Source organism: Scyliorhinus canicula, chromosome 1, assembly GCF_902713615.1.
Source record: "Scyliorhinus canicula chromosome 1, sScyCan1.1, whole genome shotgun sequence".
In the NCBI taxonomy this organism is placed as follows: Eukaryota; Metazoa; Chordata; class Chondrichthyes; order Carcharhiniformes; family Scyliorhinidae; genus Scyliorhinus; species Scyliorhinus canicula.
Window position 1 is genome coordinate 112,588,354 of NC_052146.1, and position 24,083 is coordinate 112,612,436.

Sequence of the window (24,083 nt, forward strand, 5' to 3'; positions counted from 1 at the left end):
AGATAATAGCGTATAGGGCCCTTAGGGACAGGAAGGAGAGGTCAGTTAGGCAACATGATTGACTCCATATTGGATGTGGATCGGCGGTACTCCATGGCCTGACCATGGAACTACTGATGGAGAGGAAAAAGCTACAAATTTGACCTGCTCTCCACCGGGAAAGCAGTGAGCCAGCTCCGCCAGACATGGGAACCTTTTATGAATACAGAGACAAGGCCAGCCGTCAGCTGGCCCACCAGCTGAGGAAGCAAGTAGCCACAAGGGAAATAGCACAAGGGAGGGACAGTAAAGGCAAACTAGCCACAGCACCAGACAAAATCAACAAGGCCTTCCTGACTGGTGTATACCTCCGAGCCCCCGGAGGGGGACTTGAGGATGAAGCGGTATCTCAATGTGTTGGGACATACCAGCGGTGTGGGAGGAAGAGAAACAGGGACTGGAAGCACCACTAGAACTGGGGGAAGTCATGGAAAGCATAAACTTCATGCAATCGGGAACTGGGTCCGGACGCATTCCCGATGGACTTGTACAAACTATTTGAGGCAACACTGCCCCGCACCTGCGGGAAATGTTCAACAACTCACTGTAAAGGGCGCCCTGCCACCCACACTGGCAATATTGCTGATCCCGAAAAAAAAACCCGATGGAGTTCGAGTCATGGAGACTCATCTCACTCATCAACACTGACGTCAAAGTCCTGGCGAAGGCCCTGGTGCAGCGACTGAGGGTTGCAAGCTGGAAGTAGTCCCAAGATCAGGTGGACTTTGTCAAGTGCAGACAGCTAATAGCGAACATCAGACGCATGAAGGTAGGGGAAGGACTCTGTATCGAAGCACTGCATAGGGCTAATTCCACCTCCGCATGCGCAGGGTTGAGCCTAACACAGCTAAAGGTAGTGCACAGGGCACAATTGTCCAGAACAGGCGCGAGTGGGTTCTTCCCGGAGTTGGAGGACAAAATGTGACTAACCCACTATGATCCTGGAAATCCTTTGCTCGTCACATGTGATGCAACCCCGTATGGTATTGGGGCTGTCCTGTCCCACAAGATGGAGAACGGGGCCGAGCGGCCGATAGCTTTCGCCTCCCGCACATTGACTGCAGCGGAAAAAAAGTACGCGCAGATCGAGGAGGGCGTGGCGGTGGCCGTTGCGGTGAAACGTTTCCACCAGTACGTATATGGCTGCCACTACACTATCGTGACTGATCAAAGCCTCTCCTGGGACTTTTCAGAGAGGATAAACCAACACCGCCCATTGCTTCCGCACGGATCCAACGCTGGGCTCTGTTGCTCACTACATAAGAGTATTCTCTGGAACACAAACCAGGAACCCAGATACGGAATGCCGACGCAATGAGCCGATTGCCTTTATCGACTGGCCCCATGTCACCCCCACGACCGGTGAGGTGGTTGCAACCCTAAATTTTATGGACACCTTGCCTGTCACGGCATCACAGATCCGTGAGTGGACCCAGATGGAGCCAGTCCTGTCAAAGGTTCGGCACATAGTCCTGTATGGAGGGCAGCACAGACAGCTCCCAGGCGGTTTCCTCCAAGCTGTCCGAATTCAGCGTGGAAGGCGGCATCCTTTTGTGGGGGACGCGTGTGATTGTCCCGGAAAAAGGACAGGAGCTGATACTGAGAGACTTGCACAATGAGCATCCAGGTGTGACCAAAATGAAAATGTTGGCCCGGAGTTATGTCTGGTGGCCAGGCCTCGACACCGACATTGAGAAGGTGGCCCAAAACTGCGCCATTTGCCAGAAGCATCAGAAGCTTCCGCCAGCCACGCCCCTACATCACTGGGAATGGCCAGGGCTGCCTTGGGTGTGCTTGCATGCGGATTTTGCCGGCCTGTTTCAAGGATCCATGTTCCTGCTATTAATCGATGCCCAGTCTAAATGGCTAGAGGTGCATAAGATGGGAGGCACAACGTCCTGCGCAACAATCGAGAAGATGAGTTTGTCTTTCAGTACGCATGGCCTCCCCGAGGTGCTGGTCACGGACAACGGCACTCCGTTCACAAGTGAGGAGTTTGCAAGGTTCATGAAGATGAACGGCATACGCCATATCCGCACTGCCCCTTACCACCCGGCTTCAAATGGGTTGGCGGAGCGCGCAGTGCAGACATTCAAACGAGGTCTCAAGAAGCAGTCTTCCAGGTCGATGGACATGAGACTGGCTCGTTTTTTTGTTTTCATATAGGACTACCCCCCCATGTGGTGACTGGGGTAGCTCCCGCAGAACTCCTAATGGGCCAGAGACTTCGCACCCGCCTTAGCATGGTTTTCCCAGACATTGACGCAAAAGTACGCCGCACACAAGAACGGCAGGGACATGGTTTTTCTCGGCATCGGCCGATTCGGCAGTTCATGCCCGGTGACCCAGTGTTTGTTCTGACTTTTGCTGGTGGTGCCCAGTGGGTCCCTGGCGTAATCTTTCGCCAAAGGGGCCCTATCTCTTACCAGGTGAAAGCCCAGGGTCGTCTCCAGCGCAAACATGTAGACCTTGTTCGGTCCAGAAGACTATCACTTCCAAAGATTCCCCGCCCCAGGAGCTCATTTCTACAGCCACAGAGACCAGGCACAATGGAAAGTATTCCTCACAATCTTCCTCTGGTGCCTCACTCAAAGCCTGCGCAGGTCGTGACAGAACCGCGTGGAGATAAAGACGCTGAGATGACGGAGGCAGCAGACTCTGACTCCGAGATGGAGACACAAGACACCTCAAAGGGGGAATCCTCGGGCCCACGGGTCGCGAATGGACAACCGTTACGCCGTTCATCACGGAAGCGCCGGTCTCCATCTAGTTACACGCCGCCCGATCCAGCGCCTCGTGCAAATGGGGTCCGGCCTGCGGCAAAACGGGTCCAACGTCCTCCTTCACCAGGGTCTTCGGTGGATTCCTTGGATTTTGGGGGGGGAGGGATGTTATAACCTGCCTGCTTACCATTGGCTGGGGACTAATGACAATCCCACAATCCTATGGGAGTATGAGCTTCCCCGATGAGGGGGGGGGGGGGGGGCGGAGAAATTATTAGCAGACTCCCTGCATAAATAAAGCTGGCCAGTTAGGAACCAGCAGGGAGAGAGGAGTTAGCTGCAAGGGAAGTTACTGCTGTTGTATATATATGTTATTGTAAATAAATGTTATTTCTTTGTATCCTGAAGACTCGTGCTGGATTCTTCGTGGCCCTCACAAAACAAATTAAATGCAAAAACCCATAAAAACGTATTTTAAAAATAATGAAGTTTAGTTTTGTACAGTGGGGGCGAGGAGCTGAAAATGCAGCAGATAAAAAAAAATGATGTTCCTCGAATGGACAGAAGGACAAAATGGTGCTGATCACAGGCCAGATTCCACACAGAATATTGGGCCTGCTTGCACGATTATGGCATCACCTTTAGACACAATGACATCACTGCACTGCTCGCGCACTTCAAAACGGGGAATGCTGCATTTTAAATTAAACCTAAACATAAAAAATAAAGACCTTTAAAACGAAACCATTTTAAAAGTTGACACTTAAAACCAGGATTTACTGTACAAACATTGCGTGCTTTGGTATCACAATAAAGTAATAATCCCTGGGTTAAAATAGCAGACGAGAGGCATATGAATGTGTTTTGCATTTGATATCATTCCTGAGTAATATCCAGACTAAAATGGGCCACTAGAAAGCTCTCGGGGGCTTTGGGGTTGGTGGAAACAGGGCAGCAACATAATCAAAATTGCAGTGCAACATTTACCACCCGATATGGTGGATGAAATGGGGAAACCCACGCATCTGCTTGAACAGATCTGTTTGAACCCACTTCGGCTGCCTGGAACACAATAGAAGGAATCACTTGAAAATTGTCCCAAGTGTCTTTTTGTAATGTTCTGTTACATGCCACTACCACAAATATGGGGCAGGATTTACCAGATGTTCACGCCGGTGGGAAATTCCAGTCCCAAACCCTATTATGCATTTTCTTTTATTTCCATTTCATGTACTTAATGATCTGTTGAGCTGCTTGCAGCAAAATACTTTTCACTGTACCTTGGTACACGTGACAATAAACAAATCCAATCCAATACTGTGCACGGGTTTCCCGGCAATGAGGGGTGCTGTCAACAAGAAACCCCGTTGGCAATGGTGGGACCGGTAGATCACGCTGGCGGGCTGCCTCTGCTGCTGAAAAACAAGCAATAGGCTGGTGGGAAAATCCCACCCAAAGTCTTGCAGGACAGTCACTCTTAGCCACATAGTGCACAGCCACGCAATGACATCTTGATTTCAGACCTAGCACTTTGGGCTTCTTCCTGCTCAGAAAAAGGGAAATAAACCACAGGTCCCTTGGATTTATTGAAACATCTTGGTTTATTACAGGCAAACACTTGTTCTAGACAAGTTGGGTAACAAGTTCCCTGTAGCATTGTGCCTTGTATTCTCTTAGTGTAACAGTACAAAGTGACTATCTTCAGTGTTGTCCCATGGCAATGAATGAAGGCTAGATCACAAAGAGAGCAGCAAGCCTTCAATGGCCAAAGATGAAAGGGATGTGGGCTGTACGAAGCCCCTAAGATGTATTATGATTAATACCAGGACAGATACAAAACATTACTTACTTGTACTCACCAATGTGATCATGATGAGCAAGAAGATAATGTTGGCCATGTCGGAAATTGACTGGATGATTACCTGCACCATAATGGCCAGGCCCTGGATGGCGGCTAAGCTCCGCACCATTCGCAGAGCTCTCAGCACTCTAGAATAACCAACACAAGGTCCTTATTTAACTACAGGCCAAGAATGAAATGCCACATGTTAGTCAAACATTTTCCAAGCCAATTAACTACTGGATTTTTTAATGCAAATATTAATAAATTTACCAGTTTCAACTTTTTACTTCCCTGTAAAGTACACATTAGACTGGCTCTAAAAAAATGACATTGTTCTCTAAGTTTCATGTGAAGAAAAAGAAGAAACATCGTACTGCTCCATTTTGCTTGGAAAAAAGTCCATGATTTTTTGCTGAAGATTTTGGAACCATTGACAAAAAAGGTAATTTCATTTGGCATACTTTGTAAATCAATTTAATCAATAATACAATGAAAACAAAATAATTAAACATAATTATTTCCTAATTTAAGTAACCATAATAAAATTAACTTCCATAAACCGTTTTGTTAAATGAGTCAAATCGCACACAACTTGGCAGACTGAAATTTTACTAACTGTATCATAGAGACTGCAGAATTCCAGGGAGAAGCAAAGAATTAGGGGGAGCCTCCCTGATAACCACCTTGATGGCCACTAACAATGCTTGCTCACCTGGTCTTGTTCAAGGTGATCTTATTCCCGCAGGCTGTAGATTACAGCAGCAGTGAAAGCTTGAGCCTCATGAGGCAGTGTTCATACTTGTTGAGAGAGCTGAGGTGCTGCCTTCAGCATATGTGCTGGAGCTCTTTCCTCTCTTAGAGATGTCACCTGTATCCATCCTCTCTATCGGATACAGTGGCATGTGCCCGAGGAAAAGGCATGGTGCTGCTGCCAGTGTTGCTGATCCTCTTGCAACTCAGGGGTTCAAGGTAGAGCTGCTAAAACCACTCCCATTCAGCAATGAAAGCTGACAGCATGGAAATTGATCAAGGTGAGTAAAGTGCAAAACAGCTCAACTGACTTCCAAGAAGTTGGAAATCACCTGTCAAGCAGTGGAAGCACACTCTCAGTAGTACTGTGTGCACCAGCCTATCGCCTAGGCAGGGCTGGAGCTATTCAGTTTCGCTGTTTCAAGGTTCCCCAACCTGTTCACTGACCAAACATTTCCTGTTGTGATCTTCCCTGGTTGACCTTTTGTCAGTTCCACATAGCTTGGTGAGCCTACACTCTGGATATTAAAGCAATAATTCTGAGTTAAATTCACAAGTAACTGCCCACTTGTATGTGTTACATATTTAACTGGCAGGCCCATACGGTTTCCCACTCCCCTCTTTACATGTCCCAGTAAAACCCTGAAGTGGGTTGGATTATGCTAGGCTCCGGATCTGGCGCTATAGAACCTAGAACATTATAGCGCAGTGCGGGCCCTTCGGCCCTCGATGTTGCGCCGACCTGTGAAACCATCTGAAGCCTATCTGACCTACACTATTCCATTTTCATCCATATGTCTATCCAGTGACCACTTAAATGCCCTTAAAGTTGGCGAGTCTACTACTGTTGCAGGCAGGGCGTTCCACACCCCCACTGCTCTCTGAGTAAAGAAACTGCCTCTGACATCTGTCCTATATCTACTACCCCTCAATTTAAAGCTATGTCCCCTCGTGTTGGTCATCACCATCCGAGGAAAGAGACTCTCACTGTCCCTCTGACTATCTTATATGTCTCTATTAAGTCACCTCTCAGCCTTCTCCTCTCTAACGAAAACAACCTCAAGTCCCTGAGCCTTTCCTCGTAAGACCTTCCCTCCATACCAGGCAACATCCTAGTAAATCTTCTCTGAACCCTTTCCAAAGCTTCCACATCCTTCCTATAATGTGGTGACCAGAACTGCACACAGTACTCCAGGTGCGGCCGCACCAGAGTTTTGTACAGCTGCAGCATGACCTCGTGGCTCCGAAACTCAATCCCCCTACTGATAAAGGCGAGCACACCATATGCCTTCTTAACAGCCCTATTAACCTGGGTGGCAACTTTCAGGGATTTATGTACCTGGATGCCGAGATCTCTCTGTTCATCTACACTACCAAGAATCTTGCCATTAGCCCAGTACTCTGCATTCCTGTTACTCCTTCCAAAGTGAACCACCTCACACTTTTCTGCATTAAACTCCATCTGCCACCTCTCAGCCCAGCTCTGCAGCTTATCTATGTCCCTCTGTAACCGATAACATCCTTCAGCACTATCCACAACTCCACCGACCTTCGTGTCATCTGCAAATTTACTAACCCATCCTTCTACACCCTCTTCCAGGTCATTTATAAAAATGACAAACAGCAGTGGCCCCAAAACAGATCCTTGCGGTACACCACTAGTAACTGAACTCCAGGATGAACATTTGCCATCAACCATCACCCTCTGTCTTCTTTCAGCTAGCCAATTACTGATCCAAACCGCTAAATCACCTTCAATCCCATACTTCAGTATTTTCTGCAATAGCCTACCGTGGGGAACCTTATCAAACGCCTTACTGAAATCCATATACACCACATCAACCGCTTTACCCTCATCCATCTGTTTGGTCACCTTCTCAAAAAACTTAATAAAGGTTTGTGAGGCATGACCTACCCTTCACAAAACCGTGTTGAGAATCGCTAATCAACTTGTTCTTTTCAAGATGATTATAAACCCTATCTCTTATAACCTTTTCCAACATTTTACCCACAACCGAAGTAAGCCTCACAGGTCTATAATTACCAGGGTTGTCTCTACTCCCCTTCTTGAACAAGGGGACAACATTTTCTATCCTCCAGTCTTCCGGCACTATTCCTGTCGACAAAGACGACATAAAGATCAAGGACAAAGGCTCTGCAATCTCCTCCCTGGCTTCCCAGAGAATCCTAGGATAAATCCCATCTGGCCCAGGGGACTTATCTATTTTTACACTTTCCAAAATTGCTAACACCTCCTCCTTGTGAACTTCAATCCCATCAAGCCTGGTCGACTGTACCGGAGTATTCTCCTCGACAACATTGTCTTTCTCCAGTGTAAACACTGACGAAAAATATCCATTTAACACTTCCCTTATCTCCTCTGATTCCACACACAACTTTCCACTACTATCCTTGATTGGCCCTAATCTTACTCTAGTCATTCTTTTGTTCCTGATATACCTATAGAAAGCCTTAGGGTTTTCCTTGATCCTATCCGCCAACGACTTTTCGTGTCCTCTCCTCGCTCTGCTTAACTCTCCCTTTAGGTCCTTCCTGGCTAACTTGTAACTCTCAAGTGCCCTAACTGAGTCTTCATGTCTCATCCTAACATAAGCCTTCTTCTTCCTCTTGACAAGTGCTTCAACTTCCTTAGTAAACCACGGTTCCCTTGCTCGACAACTTCCTCCCTGCATGACAGGTACATACTTATTAAGGACACGCAGTAGCTGTTCCTTGAAAAAGCTCCACATTTCGATTGTACCCATCCCCTGCAGTTTCCTTCCCCATCCTATACATCCTAAATCTTGCCGAATAGCATCATAATTGCCTTTCCCCCAGCTATAATTCTTGCCTTGCGGTATATACCTATCCCTGCCCATCGCTAAAGTAAACATAACCGAATTGTGATCACTATCACCAAAGTGCTCACCTACATCTAAATCTAACACCTGGCCCGGTTCATTATCCAGTACCAAATCCAATGTGGCCTCGCCCCTTGTTGGCCTGTCTACATACTGTGTCAGAAAACCCTCCTGCACACACTGCACAAAAACTGACCCATCTATCGTACTCGAACTATAGTATTTCCAGTCAATATTTGGAAAGTTAAAGTCCCCCATAACAACTACCCTGTTACTCTCGCTCCTGTCGAGAATCATCTTTGCTATCCTTTCCTCTACATCTCTGGAACTATTCGGAGGTCTATAGACAACTCCCAACAGGGTGACCTCTCCTCTCCTGTTCCTAACCTCGGCCCATACTACCTCAGTAGACGAGTCCTCAAACGTCCTTTCTGCCGCCGTAATACTTTCCTTGATTAACAATGCCACACCCCCCTCTTTTACCACCTTGTCTGTTCTTACAGAAACATCTAAATCCTGGAACCTGCAACAACCAGTCCTGTCCCTGCTCTACCCATGTCTCCGAAATCGCCCCCCCCCCCCATGCCGACACCCAAACACACCACCCACCTTGGCAGTTAAAGTTCTGCCCTGTGTGTTAAAAATGGGTCGAGAGAGGGCAGAAGAATGGAGAAAAAGAACGCTTCAAGAATGAAAACAGAAGATACTGGAAATATAGGTTTGTGTTTCAGATGAAGCCATTCATCAGAGTTCTAAATTTATCTCTCTTACCTTTCAGATGCTGACAAACCTACCGTACATCTTTTAAAAAAAATATTTATTCTCCTTTTTCATATTTTCTCCCAAATTTGCACCCACCAACAATAAACAGTAACGAATATAATGTCAATCCCCATATCAATAACAACAATCCCATCCTCCCACCAACCCCCAAGAACTGCCCGCATGTTAACATAAACAAATAACAAAAAGGAATCAGGTATCACCCATAGTCACCATTAACACACACAGTCCATCTCCCCCCCTCTCAACCAACCCCCCCCTCACTAATATTCAATGTTATTCAATTCTTGAAAGTGCATAATGAATAAAGCTCATGAATTGTAGAACCCCTCCACCCTTCCCCTCAGTTCAAACTTACAGGTCCCCCCGCCACGCCAGGGCACAAAGTGGAGAGGCTGCTCTCCATCCCAACAGGATCCACCTTCGGGTGATCAACAAGGCGAAGGCTACAGCATCTGCCTCCACACCATTTCCAACCCCGGCGATCCAACATCCCGAATATGGTCTCCCGAGGGCCCGGGCCCAGTTTCACGTGCACCACTTCAGAGATTATCCTAAAAACCTCATTCCAGTAATCCTCCAATTTTGGACAGCACCAAAACATATGAACGTGATTTGTGTGGCCCCTCCCGCAACATTCACACACATCTTCTACCCCCTCAAAGAGCCGGCTCATCCCCGCTCTTGTGAGGTGTGCTCTATATACCACCTTCAGCTGCATCAGCCCCAACCTCGTGCACGAGGTGGAGGCGTTCACTCTCCGGATCATCTAATACCAGAACCCCTCCTCCAACTCTTCCTCCCATTTTGGTTTGATTCCTTCGAGTGGTGCCTTCTCCTCTTCCAAAATAGCCCCGTAAACCTCCGACTCTACCCCCTCCAGCAATGTGGAGGCCGGATGTCTGAGGGTAAATCAACATCTGACATACGGGAGGCTTTTCAGTGTCAGTTTTAAGGAATTCAGGACCCGCATGTTCCTGTGAAGAAGGATAAATACGGCAAATTTTGGGAACCTTGGTTAATGAGATATTTTGTAGGCCTCGTCAAAAAGAAAAAGGAGGCATTTGTCAGGGCTAGATGGCTGGGAACAGACAAAGCCTGTGTGGAATACAAGGAAAGTAGGAAGGAACTTAAGCAAAGAGTCAGGAGGGCTGAAAAGTCATTGGCAAATAGGGTTAAGGAAAATCCCAAGGCTTTTTACACGTACATAAAAAGCAAGAGGATAGCCAGGGAAAGGGTTGGCCCACTGAAGGACAGGGGAGGGAATCTATGTGTGGAGCCAGAGGAAATGGGCGAGGTACTAAATGAATAGTTTGCATTAGTATTCACCAAAGAGAAGGAATTGATGGATCTCGAGTCTGGAGAAGGGTGTGTAGACTGCCTGGATCACACTGAGATCCAAAAAGAAGTGGTGTGTGTCTTGAAAAATATTAATGTGCATAAGTCCCCAGGGCCTGACTCCAGAATACTGAAGGAGGCTAGAGAGGAAATTGCTGAAGCCTTGACAGAAATCTTTGGATCCGCACTGTCTTCAGGTGATGACCCCGGAGGACTGGAGAATAGCCAATGTTGTTCCTTTGGTTTAAGGAGGGTAGCAAGGATAATCCAGGGAACTACAGGCCGGTGAGCCTTACGTCAGTGGTAGGGAAATTGATGGAGAGAATTCTTCGAGACAGGATCTCCCATTTGGAAGCAAGTGGATGCATTAGCGAGAGGCAGCACGGTTTTGCGAAGGGGAGGTTGTATCGCACTAACATGATACGAGTTTTTCGAGGAGGTCACAAAGATGATTGATACAGGTAGGGCAATGGATGTTGTCCATATGGACTTCAGTAAGGCCTTTAACAAGGTCCCTTATGGTAGACTGGTACAAAAGGTGAAGTCACACGGGATCAGAGGTGAGCTGGCAAGTTGAATACAGAACTGGCTAGGTCATAGAAGGCAAAGAGTAGCAATGGAAGGGTGCTTTTCTGATTGGAGGGCTGTGACTAGTGTTCCACAGGGATCAGTGCTGAGACCGTTGCTGTTTGTAGTATATATAAATGATTTGGAGGAAAATGTAACTGGTCTGATTAGCAAGTTTGTGGATGACACAAAGGTTGGTGGAATTGCAGATAGCGATGCGGACTGTCAGAGGATACAGCAGGATTTAGATCGTTTGGAGACTTGAGCGAAGAATGGCAGACGGAGTGTAATCTGGACAAATGTGAGGTAATGCATTTTGGAAGGTCTAATACAGGTAGGGAATATACAGTGAATGGTAGAACCCTAAAGAGTATTGACAGTCAGAGAGATCTAGGTGTACAGGTCCACAGGTCACTGAAAGGGGCAACACAGGTGGAGAAGGTATTCAAGAAGGCATACGGCATGCTTGCCTTCATTGGCCGGGGCATTGAAAATAAAAATTGGCAAGTCATGCTGCAGCTGTATAGAACCTTAGTTAGGCCACACGTGGAGTATAGTGTTCAATTCTGGTCGCCACACTACCAGAAGGATGAGGTGGCTTTAGAGAGGGTGCAGAAGAGATTTACCAGGATGTTGCCTGGTATGGAGGGCATTAACTATGATGAGAGGTTGAATAAACTCAGTTTGTTCTCACTGGAACGACGGAGGTTGAGGGGCGACCTGATATAGGTCTACAAAATTATGAGGGGCATAGACAGAGTGGATAGTCAGAGACTTTTTCCCAAGGTAGAGGGATCAATGCTAGGGGGCATAGGTTTAAGGTGCGAGGGGCAAGGTTTAGAGGAGATGTAGGAGGCAAGAAATTTTTACACAGAGGGTAGTGGGTGCCTGGAACTCACTGCCGGAGGAGGTGTTGGAAGCAGGGACGATAGTGACGTTTAAGGGGCATCTTGATAAATACAGGAATAGGATGGGAATAGAGGGATATGGCCCCGGAAGTGAAGAAGATTTTAGTTTAGACGTGCAGCATGGTCGGCGCAGGCTTGGAGGGCCGAAGGGCCTGTTCCTGTGCTGTACTTTTCTTTGTTCTTTGATCCACCGGGAAGCTCTGTATCTCCTTCCTGGCAAAATCTCAAACCTGCATGTATCTAAACATTTCCCCCTGCTCCAACCCATATTTCGTTCCCAGCTCCTTCAACCCTGCAAACTGACCCCCTAAGAAACAAATCTTTTAGTGTCCTAATTCCTTTCTCCTCCCATTTCCGAAAATTTCCGTCCCACTTCCCTGGCTCAAACCTGTGGTTCTCCCGAATTGGCATTCCCTTGACCCTGCACCCAACCCGAAGTGTTGGCGAAGCTGCCTCCAAATTCTCAATGAAGCTAACCAGGGGCTGGTTTAGCTCACTGGGCTAAATCGCTGGCTTTTAAAGCAGACCCAGGCAGGCCAGCAGCACGGTTCGATTCCAGTACCAGCCTCCCCGGACAGGCGCCGGAATGTGGCAACTAGGAGCTTTTCACAGTAACTTCATTGAAGCCTACTCGTGACAATAAGCGATTTTCATTTCATTTCATTATAAACGTACTCCCTGAGTATTTCCCCGGGGCCATCGTGAGCGGCGCTGTTGCTAGCGCCTTCAATCCCGACCCCCGACACAAACTCTTGGCAACACGTTTATTTAAACCGCCTGCATCCGACCCGCCAGTGACAAAGGGAGACCATCCCACCTTGCCAGATCAGCTTTCACTCTCCCCACCTTGCCAGATCAGCTTTCACCCTCCCCACCAAACTAGAAATGTTCTACCTACGGAACCCCCCCCCCCCCCCCCCCCAATTCCTGAGAAACCTGCACCCCCAGGTATCTAAAGGGAGTCCTTGCCCTACGGAATGGCAGCCCCCCCCACCACCACCCGACCCGAGACACCACAAAATACTAACCTGCTTCAGCAATTTCCGATTTTTCTTTCGGATTGTCATGATCAGTGGCTTTGTTTTAAATTTTGACACAGAATTGCCACCATTCCATTAAATATGTCCACCTACCTCAAAACATAGAAAAGCTCATGGTTCCTCGTGAACGATAGTGTGGAGCCTATGAATAAGGCAGATGTGACAAAGAAATCTGCAATGTTCCAACCATCCTAGAAAAATGTCAGAGCAAAGAAAGAAAAAAGGGCTTGCATTTTTAATCGCACCTTTCACAACCTCAGGACTTACCAAAGAGCAAATGAAATATTTTTGAAGAATAATCAATTGTTGTAATATAGGAATCACAGTAGCCAATTTGCACACATCAAGGTCCACAACAAGATAAATTAAATGACCCAGCTAATCTGTTTTGGTGATGTTAATTGAGACATAAATATTTGCCACTTGGGGGAGGACTCTTTTGCTCTTCTTTGGATAAAGACATGAGATTTCTTGCATCACCCGAGTGGACTGACCTACTGGAACCAAGGAAAAAGCTAAAGCATGTGGATCATTAAATCTCTTGTGAAGAGTAGGCCTATAGCAACCAAAGTAGCTATGACAAGTATATAAAGGATCTTATTAGCGTGGAGGGCATCAAATTTTTCTTCACCACAAATCTTCAGAGAAGTACTTTGCCCGAATGGAGACTTAACATCCAGAGAATCAATCAGGAGAAGGTCTCCACATGAAATTGGTTTGGACATCTGTTTAATATATGGACCCTCCACCGAAGACTGTAAAAGTTAGTGGTGATTTGGAGAGGTTTTTGTTTTTTATTAGCCTATTCCCAATATGAAGTGGATTGAGACTGCTAAAACTCGTTGCACTTCAAACACTAAAAGCCAGTAGACAGAGTTAACATTGCCAAGGTTTTCTGTACCCCACCAATTCTAAGCTTGAATGGGAACATTGTGCCCCAGCAATTAAAAATCAGATACCCTGACATCTGCCCTTTATTGTCTGCTGCCATCTGGCACTCTGGTGTTTGATTCCTGTCACATTCCTATTGCAATAAGTCCTAGATGTAGAGCACCTGGAATATATATATTTTTAACAAACATTTTATTAAGGCATTTATGCAGCAGGGTAGCATGGTGGTTAGCATAAATGCTTCACAGCTCCAGGGTCCCAGGTTCGATTCCCGGCTGGGTCACTGTCTGTGTGGAGTCAGCACGTCCTCCCCCTGTGTGCGTGGGTTTCCTCCGGGTGCTCCGGTTTCCTCCCACAGTCCAAAGATGTGCGGGTTAGGTGGATTGGCCATGCTAAATTGCCCGTAGTGTCCTAATAAAAGTAAGGTTAAGGGGGGGGTTGTTGGGTTACGGGTATAGGGTGGATACGTGGGTTGAGTAGGGTGATCATGGCTCGGCACAACATTGAGGGCCGAAGGGCCTGTTCTGTGCTGTACTGTTCTATGTTCTATGTTCTAACAGTACAGCACAGAACAGGCCCTTCGGCCCTCGATGTTGTGCCGAGCAATGATCACCCTACTCAAACCCACCTATCCACCCTATACCTGTAACCCAACAACCCCCCCTTAACCTTACTTATTTAGGACACTACGGGCAATTTAGCATGCCCAATCCACCTAACCTGCACATCTTTGGACTGTGGGAGGAAACCGGAGCACCCGGAGGAAACCCACGCACACACAGGGAGGACGTGCAGACTCCACACAGACAGTGACCCAGCCGGGAATCGAACCTGGGACCCTGGAGCTGTGAAGCATTTATGCTAACCACCATGCTACCGTAACAACAAAAGATATAAATACAAATGTAAATATAATTCAGTGCGAAACACCCCCCTTCCATCTCTCACTGTTCCTGCCTAAGCTAAACCAAACTACCCTCGCTTCCCCTGCTCCCCTTACTCCCAAACCAACCCCCCCCCACCCCCCCCCACCTTATTGGAACTGCTAACAGTTTAGTTTTCCGTGAAGAAGTCGATAAACGGCTGCCACCTCCGAACGAACCCTAACACTGATCCTCTTGGGGCAAACTTAATTTTCTCAAGTCTGAGAAACCCGGCCATGTCACTAACCCGTACCCCCAATTTCAGGGGCTCCAAGTCCCTCCACGCTAATAAGATCCATCTCCAGGCTACCAAGGAGGTAAAGGCCAAAACGCCAGCCTCTCTCGCACCCTGGACTCCCGGGTCTTCCGACACTCCAAAATACGCCACCTCTGGACTCGGTGCCACCCTCGTTTTTAACACCATGAACATGACATCCGCAAATCCCTGCCAGAATCCCCCAAGCTTTGAACATGTCCAAAACATGTGGACATGATTTGCGGGCCCTTCCGCACACCTCGCACAACTCACACACCTGTCCTCCACCCCAAAAAACCTGCTCATCCAGACCATCGTCATATGTGCCTGGTGAACCACCTTGAATTGATTCAGGCTGAGCCTGGCACATGATGAGGACGTTTTGACTCTCTCAGAGCATCCTCCAACAGACCTGCCTCCAACTCCTTTCCCAACTCATCTTCCCATATACGATTTATGTCACCTATCAGGGTTTCCTCCCACTCCACAAGTTCTTTATAGATTTCCGATACCTTCCCCTCCCCCACTCCCGTTCTAGAGACTACCTTGTCCTGTATCCTGTGGCGGTAGAAGCAAAAAGGTCGAAACTTGCCTTTGCTCAAAATCCCTCACCTGCAGATAATGAAACCCATTCTCTCCCGGCAATTCAAAATCCTCTTCCAGATCCTCCAAACAGGGAAAGCTGCCATCAATAAATAGATCCCCCAGCCTCTCTATCCCTGCTCTCGGCCACCTCTGAAACAGCCCCCCCCCCCCCCCATCCAATCTCTCAGGGACAAACCGATGATTACCACAATTTGGAGCCCACACCGACGCTCCCTCCACTCCCATATGCTTCCACCACTGCCCCCAAACTCTCTGAGCCGCCACTACAACTGGGAACTGGGCTTGTGGAGTATCAGGCCGGTGAGAATGGCAGAGGAGACGTTACCAATGCCCCCAAACTTGCGCCCTTACATGCGGCCACCTCTACCCACTGCCACACCGACCCCTCGCCCAGTACCCACTTCCTGATCATGGCTATATTTGCCGCCCAGTAATAGTTCCTAAAGTTCGACAGTGCCAGTCACTCCACCCTGGCTCCGCTCCAGCAGCACTTTCCTTAATCGCAGGGTTTTACCCGCCCACACAAACCCAGAGATCATCGCATTCACACACTTAATAAAGGCCTTTGGTATAAAATTAGGGAGGCACTGGAAAACAAACAAAAATCTCGGGCCAACCACCATCATTATGGTCTGTACCCTCCCCGCCAGTGACAATGGGAGCATGCCCCACCTCCGGAAATCCTCCTTCATTTGCTCAACCAACCGGGCCAAATTTAATTTATGGAGCTACTCCCATTCCCGTGCCACCTAAGTACCCAAGTAACGAAAACTCCCTCCCACCACTTTAAATGGCAACTCCCCCAGTCTCCTCTCCTGGATCACAAAAACCTCACTCTTATCCATGTTCAATTTGTACCCGGAAAACCGGCCAATTTCTCCTAAGGTCCACATAAACTCTTCCATCCCCCCAACGGGTCAGAAATATACAGAAGTAGGTCGCCTGCATATAACGAGACCCTGTGTTCCACCCCCTCTGGACTAGCCCCTTCCAGGCCATTGACACTCTCAGCGCCAATGGTTCTATAGCCAATGCAAACAAAAGTGGGGAGTGGGGGCATCCCTGTCTTGTCCCCTGGTGTCGTTTAAAGTAGTCCAAACTCGCCCGGTTCGTCCGCACACTCGCCACCATTGCCTGGTACAGCAGCCGAACACAGTCAACAAAGCCCTGCCCAAACTCAAACTGTTGCAAGATCTCCCATAGGTAATTCCACTCCACCCGGTCAAAAGGTCTTCTCCGCGTCCATAGCGACCACTACCTCCACCTCCCTCCTCTCGGAGGGCATTATGATTACATTCAAGAGCCTTCTAACGTTGGCTGTTAAACCCCGTCTGATCTTCCCCTATCACCCCCGGAACATAGTCCTCTATCCTAGAGGCCAGAAATTGAGGCCTGTGACATTGTTGGGGGAAGAACACCCCGCTCCCTTGCTCATTAAATGCCCTCACCAGCAGCGGGCCCAGCATCCCAGAAAACGTCTTGTAAAATTCCACTGGGTTGCCGTCCGGTCCTGAGGCCTTACCCGACTGTATCGTCACTAATCCCTCTACTACTTCTACAATCCCAATTGGGGCTCCCAACCTCTCCACCAACCCTTCCTCCACCTACCCTCCAAACCCTCCAAACACTGCCTCATCCCATCCACCCCAGTTGGGGGCTCCGACTCATACAACAGAGTATAAAACTCCTTCAACACCCATTCACCCCCCCAGCTGGATCCAAAACCGTGTACCCCCCTCTGTCCTTCACTCTTCCTATCTCCCTGGCCGCCTCCCTTTTCCTGAACTGTTGTGCTAGCATCCTACTGGCCTTCTCCCCATATTCATACACCGCCCCTCTCGCCTTCCACAACTGCCCCACCGCCTTCCCTGTGGATATCAGACCAAACTCCATCTGCAGCTTCTGCCGCTCCTTCAACAGTCCCGCCTCCGGGGCCTCAGAGTACCTTCTATCCACCTGGAGAATCTCCCTAACCAGCGTATACATCTCTGCCCGCTACACCGTCTCCCTGAGACCGTACCAAAATCAGCTCCCCCCTAACTACTTATTTCAGTGTCTCCCACACCGTTGCTGCCAAAACTCCCCCATGTCATTTATCTCAAAAATAATTTTGGATGGCCTCCCTCACACTTCCTCATCCGCTAACAGTCCTACATCCAATCTCCATTGCGGGCACTGAACCCCCTCCTTGCTCACCCGTAGATTCACCCAGTGAGGGGCAAGGTCTGACACGACAATCGCAGAATATCCGGCATCTACCACCCCCGCCAGCAAAGCCCTGTTCAAAATGAAAAAAAATCAATCTGGGAGTACACTTTGTGAACATGGGAGAAAAAAAGAAAACTCCTTCGCTCTTGGCCGTCCGAACCTCCACGGATGTACTCCTCCCATCTGCTCCATAAACCCTTTAGTTCCTTCGCCACGGCTGGCACCCTCCCTGTCCTTGAACTCAACCGATCCAACTTCGGATCAATGACCATATTAAACTCCCTAACACCCGTGCCATGCCCCCCCAATTGATCAACCGCCACCCTTCGTAGGCCAGCCTCCAGCCCGCGTCCTGCGCCTCCTCAGGTCCGCCCTTGGATGTCCACCGTCATCGACCTCCAATTTGTCTCCAAGCACCAGTCCCTCCCGAGAGCAGAACAATTACCCCCTCCCTCCACCCCATAACAAAATAGCAATCCCAACCCCCTACAACAAACTGATCACCTGCTCGCCCCCCCAACAAACTGATCACCTGCTCGCCCCCCCGCGCTTCCGTGAGTTAGCCCACCCAGCTAGCCTGGTAGCACCCGCCCATGGCGCCAAGCATCCTACCCTTCAATGATCTCCCTCCACCCCCTGCTTGAACATACATATGCAAAACATAACGGGCGGGATTCTCCCAACGGGTGGCTAAGTGCCGACGCCGGAGTAAAACCGGGAGTGTTTTACTCCGGCATTGGCGCCCGTTCCGGGACCCTATTCTGCGGCCCACAGGGGCTAGGACAGCGCTGGAGCGGTCTCCACCGCCCCAGCTGCCGATCCCGGCTTGAACCCGGCGCCGCGGAGTCCGCACATGGGCAGTTGGGCCGGCGCCAACTAGCACATGCGCAGTGGCTTTTTCCCCGCGGCAGCCCTGACGCCAAATCGCAGGCCTACAGGAGCCAGCACGGAGGAAGGGAGGCCGGGGGGCAGAGAAGCCGGCCCACCGATTGGTGGGCCCCGATCGTGTGCCAGGTCACTATGGAGGCCCCCCCCTCCCCCAGGGTCAGACCTCCCCTTCCTACCCACAGGCTGTACCCGCTCCTCCAACGCCGATGTCCCACTGGCTGAGAGGATGTTAGAAAGTCGCTGGCAGGACTCGGCATTTTGTTGACGGCCGCGCAGCCCATCTGGCCCGGAGAATCAGCACTACAGAGAATTGCGTCCTGGTGTCGTGCGATTCGTGTGGCGCCGATTCTCTCACCCAGCTTGCCGGGGGGGGGGGGGGGGGGGGGGGGGGGGGGGGAATTCTGCCCAACAATCCCCAACAAACACAAAGAAAATTCCACCCACCATCCCCCATTAAGAACAAAGTTCACCCGCATACAAAACGGAGCAACGGCCCAAAATTGGTACAAAAAACAATACACATCGAACCCAAAGAGAAAAGAAATTTAGCAGCATCAGTACAGAATTACTTGCCCCCAAGTTCAATGTCCTCCATCACCTGACAGTCCCCTGTCCTTAACAAAGTTCATTGCCTCATATGGCGATCCAAAATAAAGTTCTTGGCCATTGTGACCCACAAAAGCGCTGGGTAAATCATGCCGTACTTCACCCCCTTCTTAAAGAAGGCCAATTTAACTTTGTTGAAGCTCGCCCTTCTTTTGGCCAGTTGCGCACTCAGGTCCTGGTAAATGCACAGCTCGTTATCTTCCCATTTGCAGCTCCTCATCTGCCTGGCCCACCTTTAGATCTGTTCCTTGTCCAGGAACCGGTGCAATCGTATCACCATTGCCCTCGGCGGCTCATTCATCCGCGGCTTCCTCATAAGTGCTCTGCTTGCCCTGTCCGCCTCCTAGGGCCGAGTAAACGCATCTTCCCCAACAGCTTCTCGAACATGCACGCCACATATGCCCCTGCGTCCAATCCCTCGCTGCCCTCCGTGAGGCCAACGATCCTCAGGTTCTCCACATCCTCCACTTTCTCTTGCATCCTTTTCTGATGGTCCTTCATCAGCTCCATCTCCGCCGCCATCGCGGTTAGCTGGTCCTCGTGCTCAGCCACCGCCTCTTCCACCTACTGGATCACCTGGCCCTGGGCTTCCAATCTTTGCTCCACCCAGTCAATTCCTGTCTTAATCAGGTCCAGGTACTCTTCTCTTGCTCTCCTGGGGGAAGTTCACCAGCTGTTCCATTGACCACTGGGCCGGCAAACCCAGTCCCAGAGCCTCTGCCATATTTTTCTGTGCTGCAGGCTCCATCCTTTCTTTGACCAACGATCTCTCGTTTCAGACCACTTCTGGTCCACGAATCCATACACTGGTGAGGAATTCTTCTCCTCTAACTCACCAATCTTCTATTTCGCCGATCCAATCCCCCATAAGTTGGGGACAAAGGTCTCAAAGGTCCACCACGAGCGAGAGCTACCAAATAAGCAACCACTTATTCCATGGCCACCACCGCAAGTCTTCCACCTGGAGTATATTTAACAAGCCAAGCTTACATCAGGACAGATGGGTAAAAGTACTGTTGGTAAGGGGGGTTTTTGAGGAAAAGCAAGAAAAAGTAGCAAAGGAAAAGGGTTTAGAGATGGAATTGCAGAGAGCAGGGTTGAAATATTTTGCTCTTATTCCATCGGAATAATGAGACCATTTGCATTTTGTAAAATTGAACGATGAAGTAGCAAGCACGGTGAAGGTTCTTTACTGAGCTATTCTAATTAAAGGGGCCTTGCATGACATGACTTTCAAAGTCTCACCGGCACTTGGAATTTTGAGGCTACAGTAACTATTGGAATGGAGAGGATTATTGGAAATGTTACTGGGGGTCATGCTGTGGGATCAGAGGGGGTGTAGAACGGTGAGCTGTTCCAAGGACAGGACGAAGGGGACAGCCAGGCAGGCCGGATTGGAAATAGCCAGAGGAGTCAGCAGCAGGTGTGTGATCCCTCCAGCCTGGAGACAGTACACCAAAAGGAATAAGGACCTCAGGAGGGCAGGAAAGACGAGTAGCAGAACACTTTCAAATGCCAAGCCCTACATTCTAACTTTTCCAGAATGGTCCTGCACAGCACTCAGGGCAGTACCCATTCCAGCTCCACTCACTGCTCTCTCTGCAGCCACCTTCTCACATCCCCATTTGAACAGCCAACACAAACTCACCCTCATCCTATGATCCTGTCACATCCCAGCTTCACAATCATTCTCCACAAATGTTGCCCTTCCCTCCTATCAACACAAGCCATTTTTAACATTCATGCCTTGCTGCTTTCTCTCCTTGCAGAAATGAGCACTTAGCCTGGTGAGAGTTGGGGTGGGGATGGGTGGTGTGGTATTGTATGGGTGGCTCTATCCTCTAGCACCTAATCAGCCATTGTCAAAAAGTGCCTATCTGCTTCATTAGGAAGCAAGACTTATTTCAGGAGACTGAGTGTAGCAATAACCTGCAATAAAAATCTGAGCTTTCTAATGCACTGGTACGCACACATCAGGAGAGCCAATCCTCTTGCTGTAAGCTTGTGCAAGCCCTCTTGCCTCCTTCAAACTGGATCTCGGTATCCATCAGCTTTGCCTTACGGATGGGCATATGGCTGAGCAGAGAACTGCTGGGTTTCCTGTTGGTGTTCGTACCAGCTGCTGAAGATGCTGATGGCAATGGTATTGTTTCTCCTGTTGTCCTTTATCAGAGATGATAGATGGAACTGCATAAGCTACTCCTATGTTGTGGTGAGAGTTGGCAACAAGGAAGTGGAGATGAAACGGAACAGGTGAAATGCCTTCCAAGAATTGGCAAACGCCTGTCAGGCAGTGATAATACTCTGAGAAAAGTTCTTTGAAAAGGAGACTCATCTCCCCATGGCTGGAGCTCTTCAGTTCCATTAATCAAAGCCTTCCCAGTTTGTCAGTTTCAGTGAAGCACTGCCCTCTGGGCACGCGTGTTGGTGACCTTAGTGAGTTGTCAACAGGTTGGGAAAAAGGTGCCATGGTTGGGAAATCCACAACTGAGGGTTAAAACAATACCTAATTTGTTTCTTGGGCAGCTTAATTACTTGGGGGTTCTCTGCTTGCCTTCAATCTTATCCCAGAGAAACTCTAGGACGACAGGATCATGTCATCACTTTTAGGGATTTAACTCCTGCACACATGTAAGCTCTTGCCTGGGAAAATTTCCTTCTAAAAGGGAGGCGGAGGAGGAAATTTTAAGTGAGTAGGCAAGTTCTGTCGGAATTAAGATGCTTTGTGTCATGGAGCCAATGAAGCTCATGGAAAAGGGGGTGGTAGTGAAAGGATTAGTGTGGGACAGAATGTAAGGAATGTAATTTTGAAGTTTGTGTCAATCAGGCGTCAAGGAACCAGTGAGGGCGGTACAGTATTGGAAAAATCAAACTAGAAAGTAATGAACATACATAGGCATTCTAGTGACATAAGGAGGAAAGACCATTTGAGCAAACAAACCCTCAAACCTATCAGGGGCTCTACTCACCTATTTTGCATAGAAAGTTTTGCAACATGCTATTTGTTTCCCAAAGAAAATTAAGTAGAGTTCTTGGATATTCATCCTGGCCTGCATCTCCACTTCTCTATATTGTTGTTAATCTTTTCGCTCTATTGAAAACAAGTTTAAAGTCTTTCCTCTTTTGCAATATCCAGAATCTATCTTTTCTCAACCCTTTTCAGCACATCAATGCCCATTTAAAAATCTCACATAATATTTGAAACCATGACCTATACAAGTTTAAAATGACTTATCTAACACTGATAATTGGATGAGTTTGGTATGATGATCGCTGTTGGTTACAGTTTCATGCTGACTGATCAATAATCAGTCCCAGCTCCTTTTCCTTTGCTGAACCGGTATATGGCTTTGCCACAACACAGCTAATATTTACCTTCCAGAATATCCAGAAGCCGTAGTACCATTTCAGCAACATTTCCCAGAGAAAAATCGTCACCAATATTTGTTCAAATATCGCAAAGAACATAGCATAGCTCTGTGTGGAGGAAAAGAAATAACAAAGTAAGGAGCCCACAGGAACACCCAATGTTATGAGGCAGGCCTACCAGGAGCGATTTTCAATGGACCCACCTTACTTTAAGTTTTATTCAAGAGTGCAATGATAACTATAAGCAACAATAATTTGCTTCAATAAAAAATTTCAAACAAAAGATCGGTAGAATTAGACAACTTACTGAATCCATGCCAGCAAAGCCGGTTCTATGGCACAATTTTCAGTCACCGCACAATTTAAATGGAGCTGATGTTCCAAACTGGAGCCAGATCTCTGTTGAACAAACAGTTCACTGAAGGTCTCAGGGTTGTTCCTGAATTAGCTAATAACATCAAGACCACCTGACATTATATAGTGCCTGTAATGTAGACACTATCCCAAGGCACTTCACAGTGGAGTGAGGAAAGATAGACACAGAGCCAAGGTAATTTTGTGAGTGAAAAAGGAGTTTTAAAGAAAAATGAGTGGAGCGGTGGAGGAGTTTAGAGAGAGAATTTCGGAGCGGTGGAGGAGTTTAGAGAGAGAATTTCAGTAATGGGACTCGAGCCTCCAAATAGGAACACAGGGTGTGATCCTCTAGCCACGCTATGCCGGAAATGCATCTCGCAGCATGGCCGGTGAAAGCCGGGAGACCCCACACCCGGGATGTACCCCGCTCGGAATGCTTCGCGAGATTGCAAGGGGGAATCCCGCCCACAATGGACAGCATCACCTTATAGTAAATCTGCATATTAGAGAGAGGCAGTAAGCCTTACTCTAATGTGCAAATTCCCGAGGTACCAGAGGCTTTGGGATTCAATCCCTTCACCTTGGGGGCTTAAGGTGAGCGCTGTTTGGTGTCCCACAAATGGGGACCAGACAAAATGACACTCGTGGGGGTCTCCAAAGGGATTTAAGGCCTCCAGCTGCATACCCTTTGGTCAGAGTGGTACCCTGGCACTGCTGGTAGCACCTGGGTACCCTGACACTCCCAGGGTGCAAAGCTGGCAGTGCCACCCTAGCAGGGGTGGTGCCAGGCTGGCATTTTTGCACATGTGCATTGGGCGAGGGTTGCCTGGTGTGGGTGTGTTGGGGGTGGGGGCGGAATCTGGGATTCTTTTCAGGGCCTTGGAGATCAGGATGCCATTTAAAAACGGTGTCCCAATATCTCACTACAATGGGGAGTTCTGGTGAGCAGAACTCCCCACTGTACAAAACGGGGCTATGTCTGGCCTTGGCTGTGGGTTCCCCATTCAGTCCCCTTATTCAAAGCGAGTCGCGTCGAATAGCCATATGTTTCTTGGCACTGCGAGTGCCAGGAAACACGTGGCTAAATGCACTCGCTTGGAGACTTTGTTCCTTTTTGGGAATATCGTGCC

General features: G+C 48.5%; 1 protein-coding gene across 3 annotated transcripts in view; it reads right to left on the bottom strand.

Annotated features, from left to right (window-relative positions):
- The window catches only part of LOC119966396 (cation channel sperm-associated protein 4-like), a 188,347-nt gene that overhangs the window by 55,710 nt on the left and 108,554 nt on the right, over nt 1-24,083 (bottom strand). For 2 of the 3 annotated variants that reach the window (XM_038797997.1, XM_038797988.1), the window contains exons 4-6: nt 22,606-22,707; nt 12,946-13,043; nt 4,622-4,751 (exon numbers count right to left, since the gene is read on the bottom strand). In XM_038797997.1, coding sequence (XP_038653925.1) covers nt 4,622-4,751; nt 12,946-13,043; nt 22,606-22,707 — 330 coding nt within the window. The remainder of the gene's footprint in view (nt 1-4,621; nt 4,752-12,945; nt 13,044-22,605; nt 22,708-24,083) is intronic. The other variant, XM_038798007.1, reaches the window with a different exon arrangement.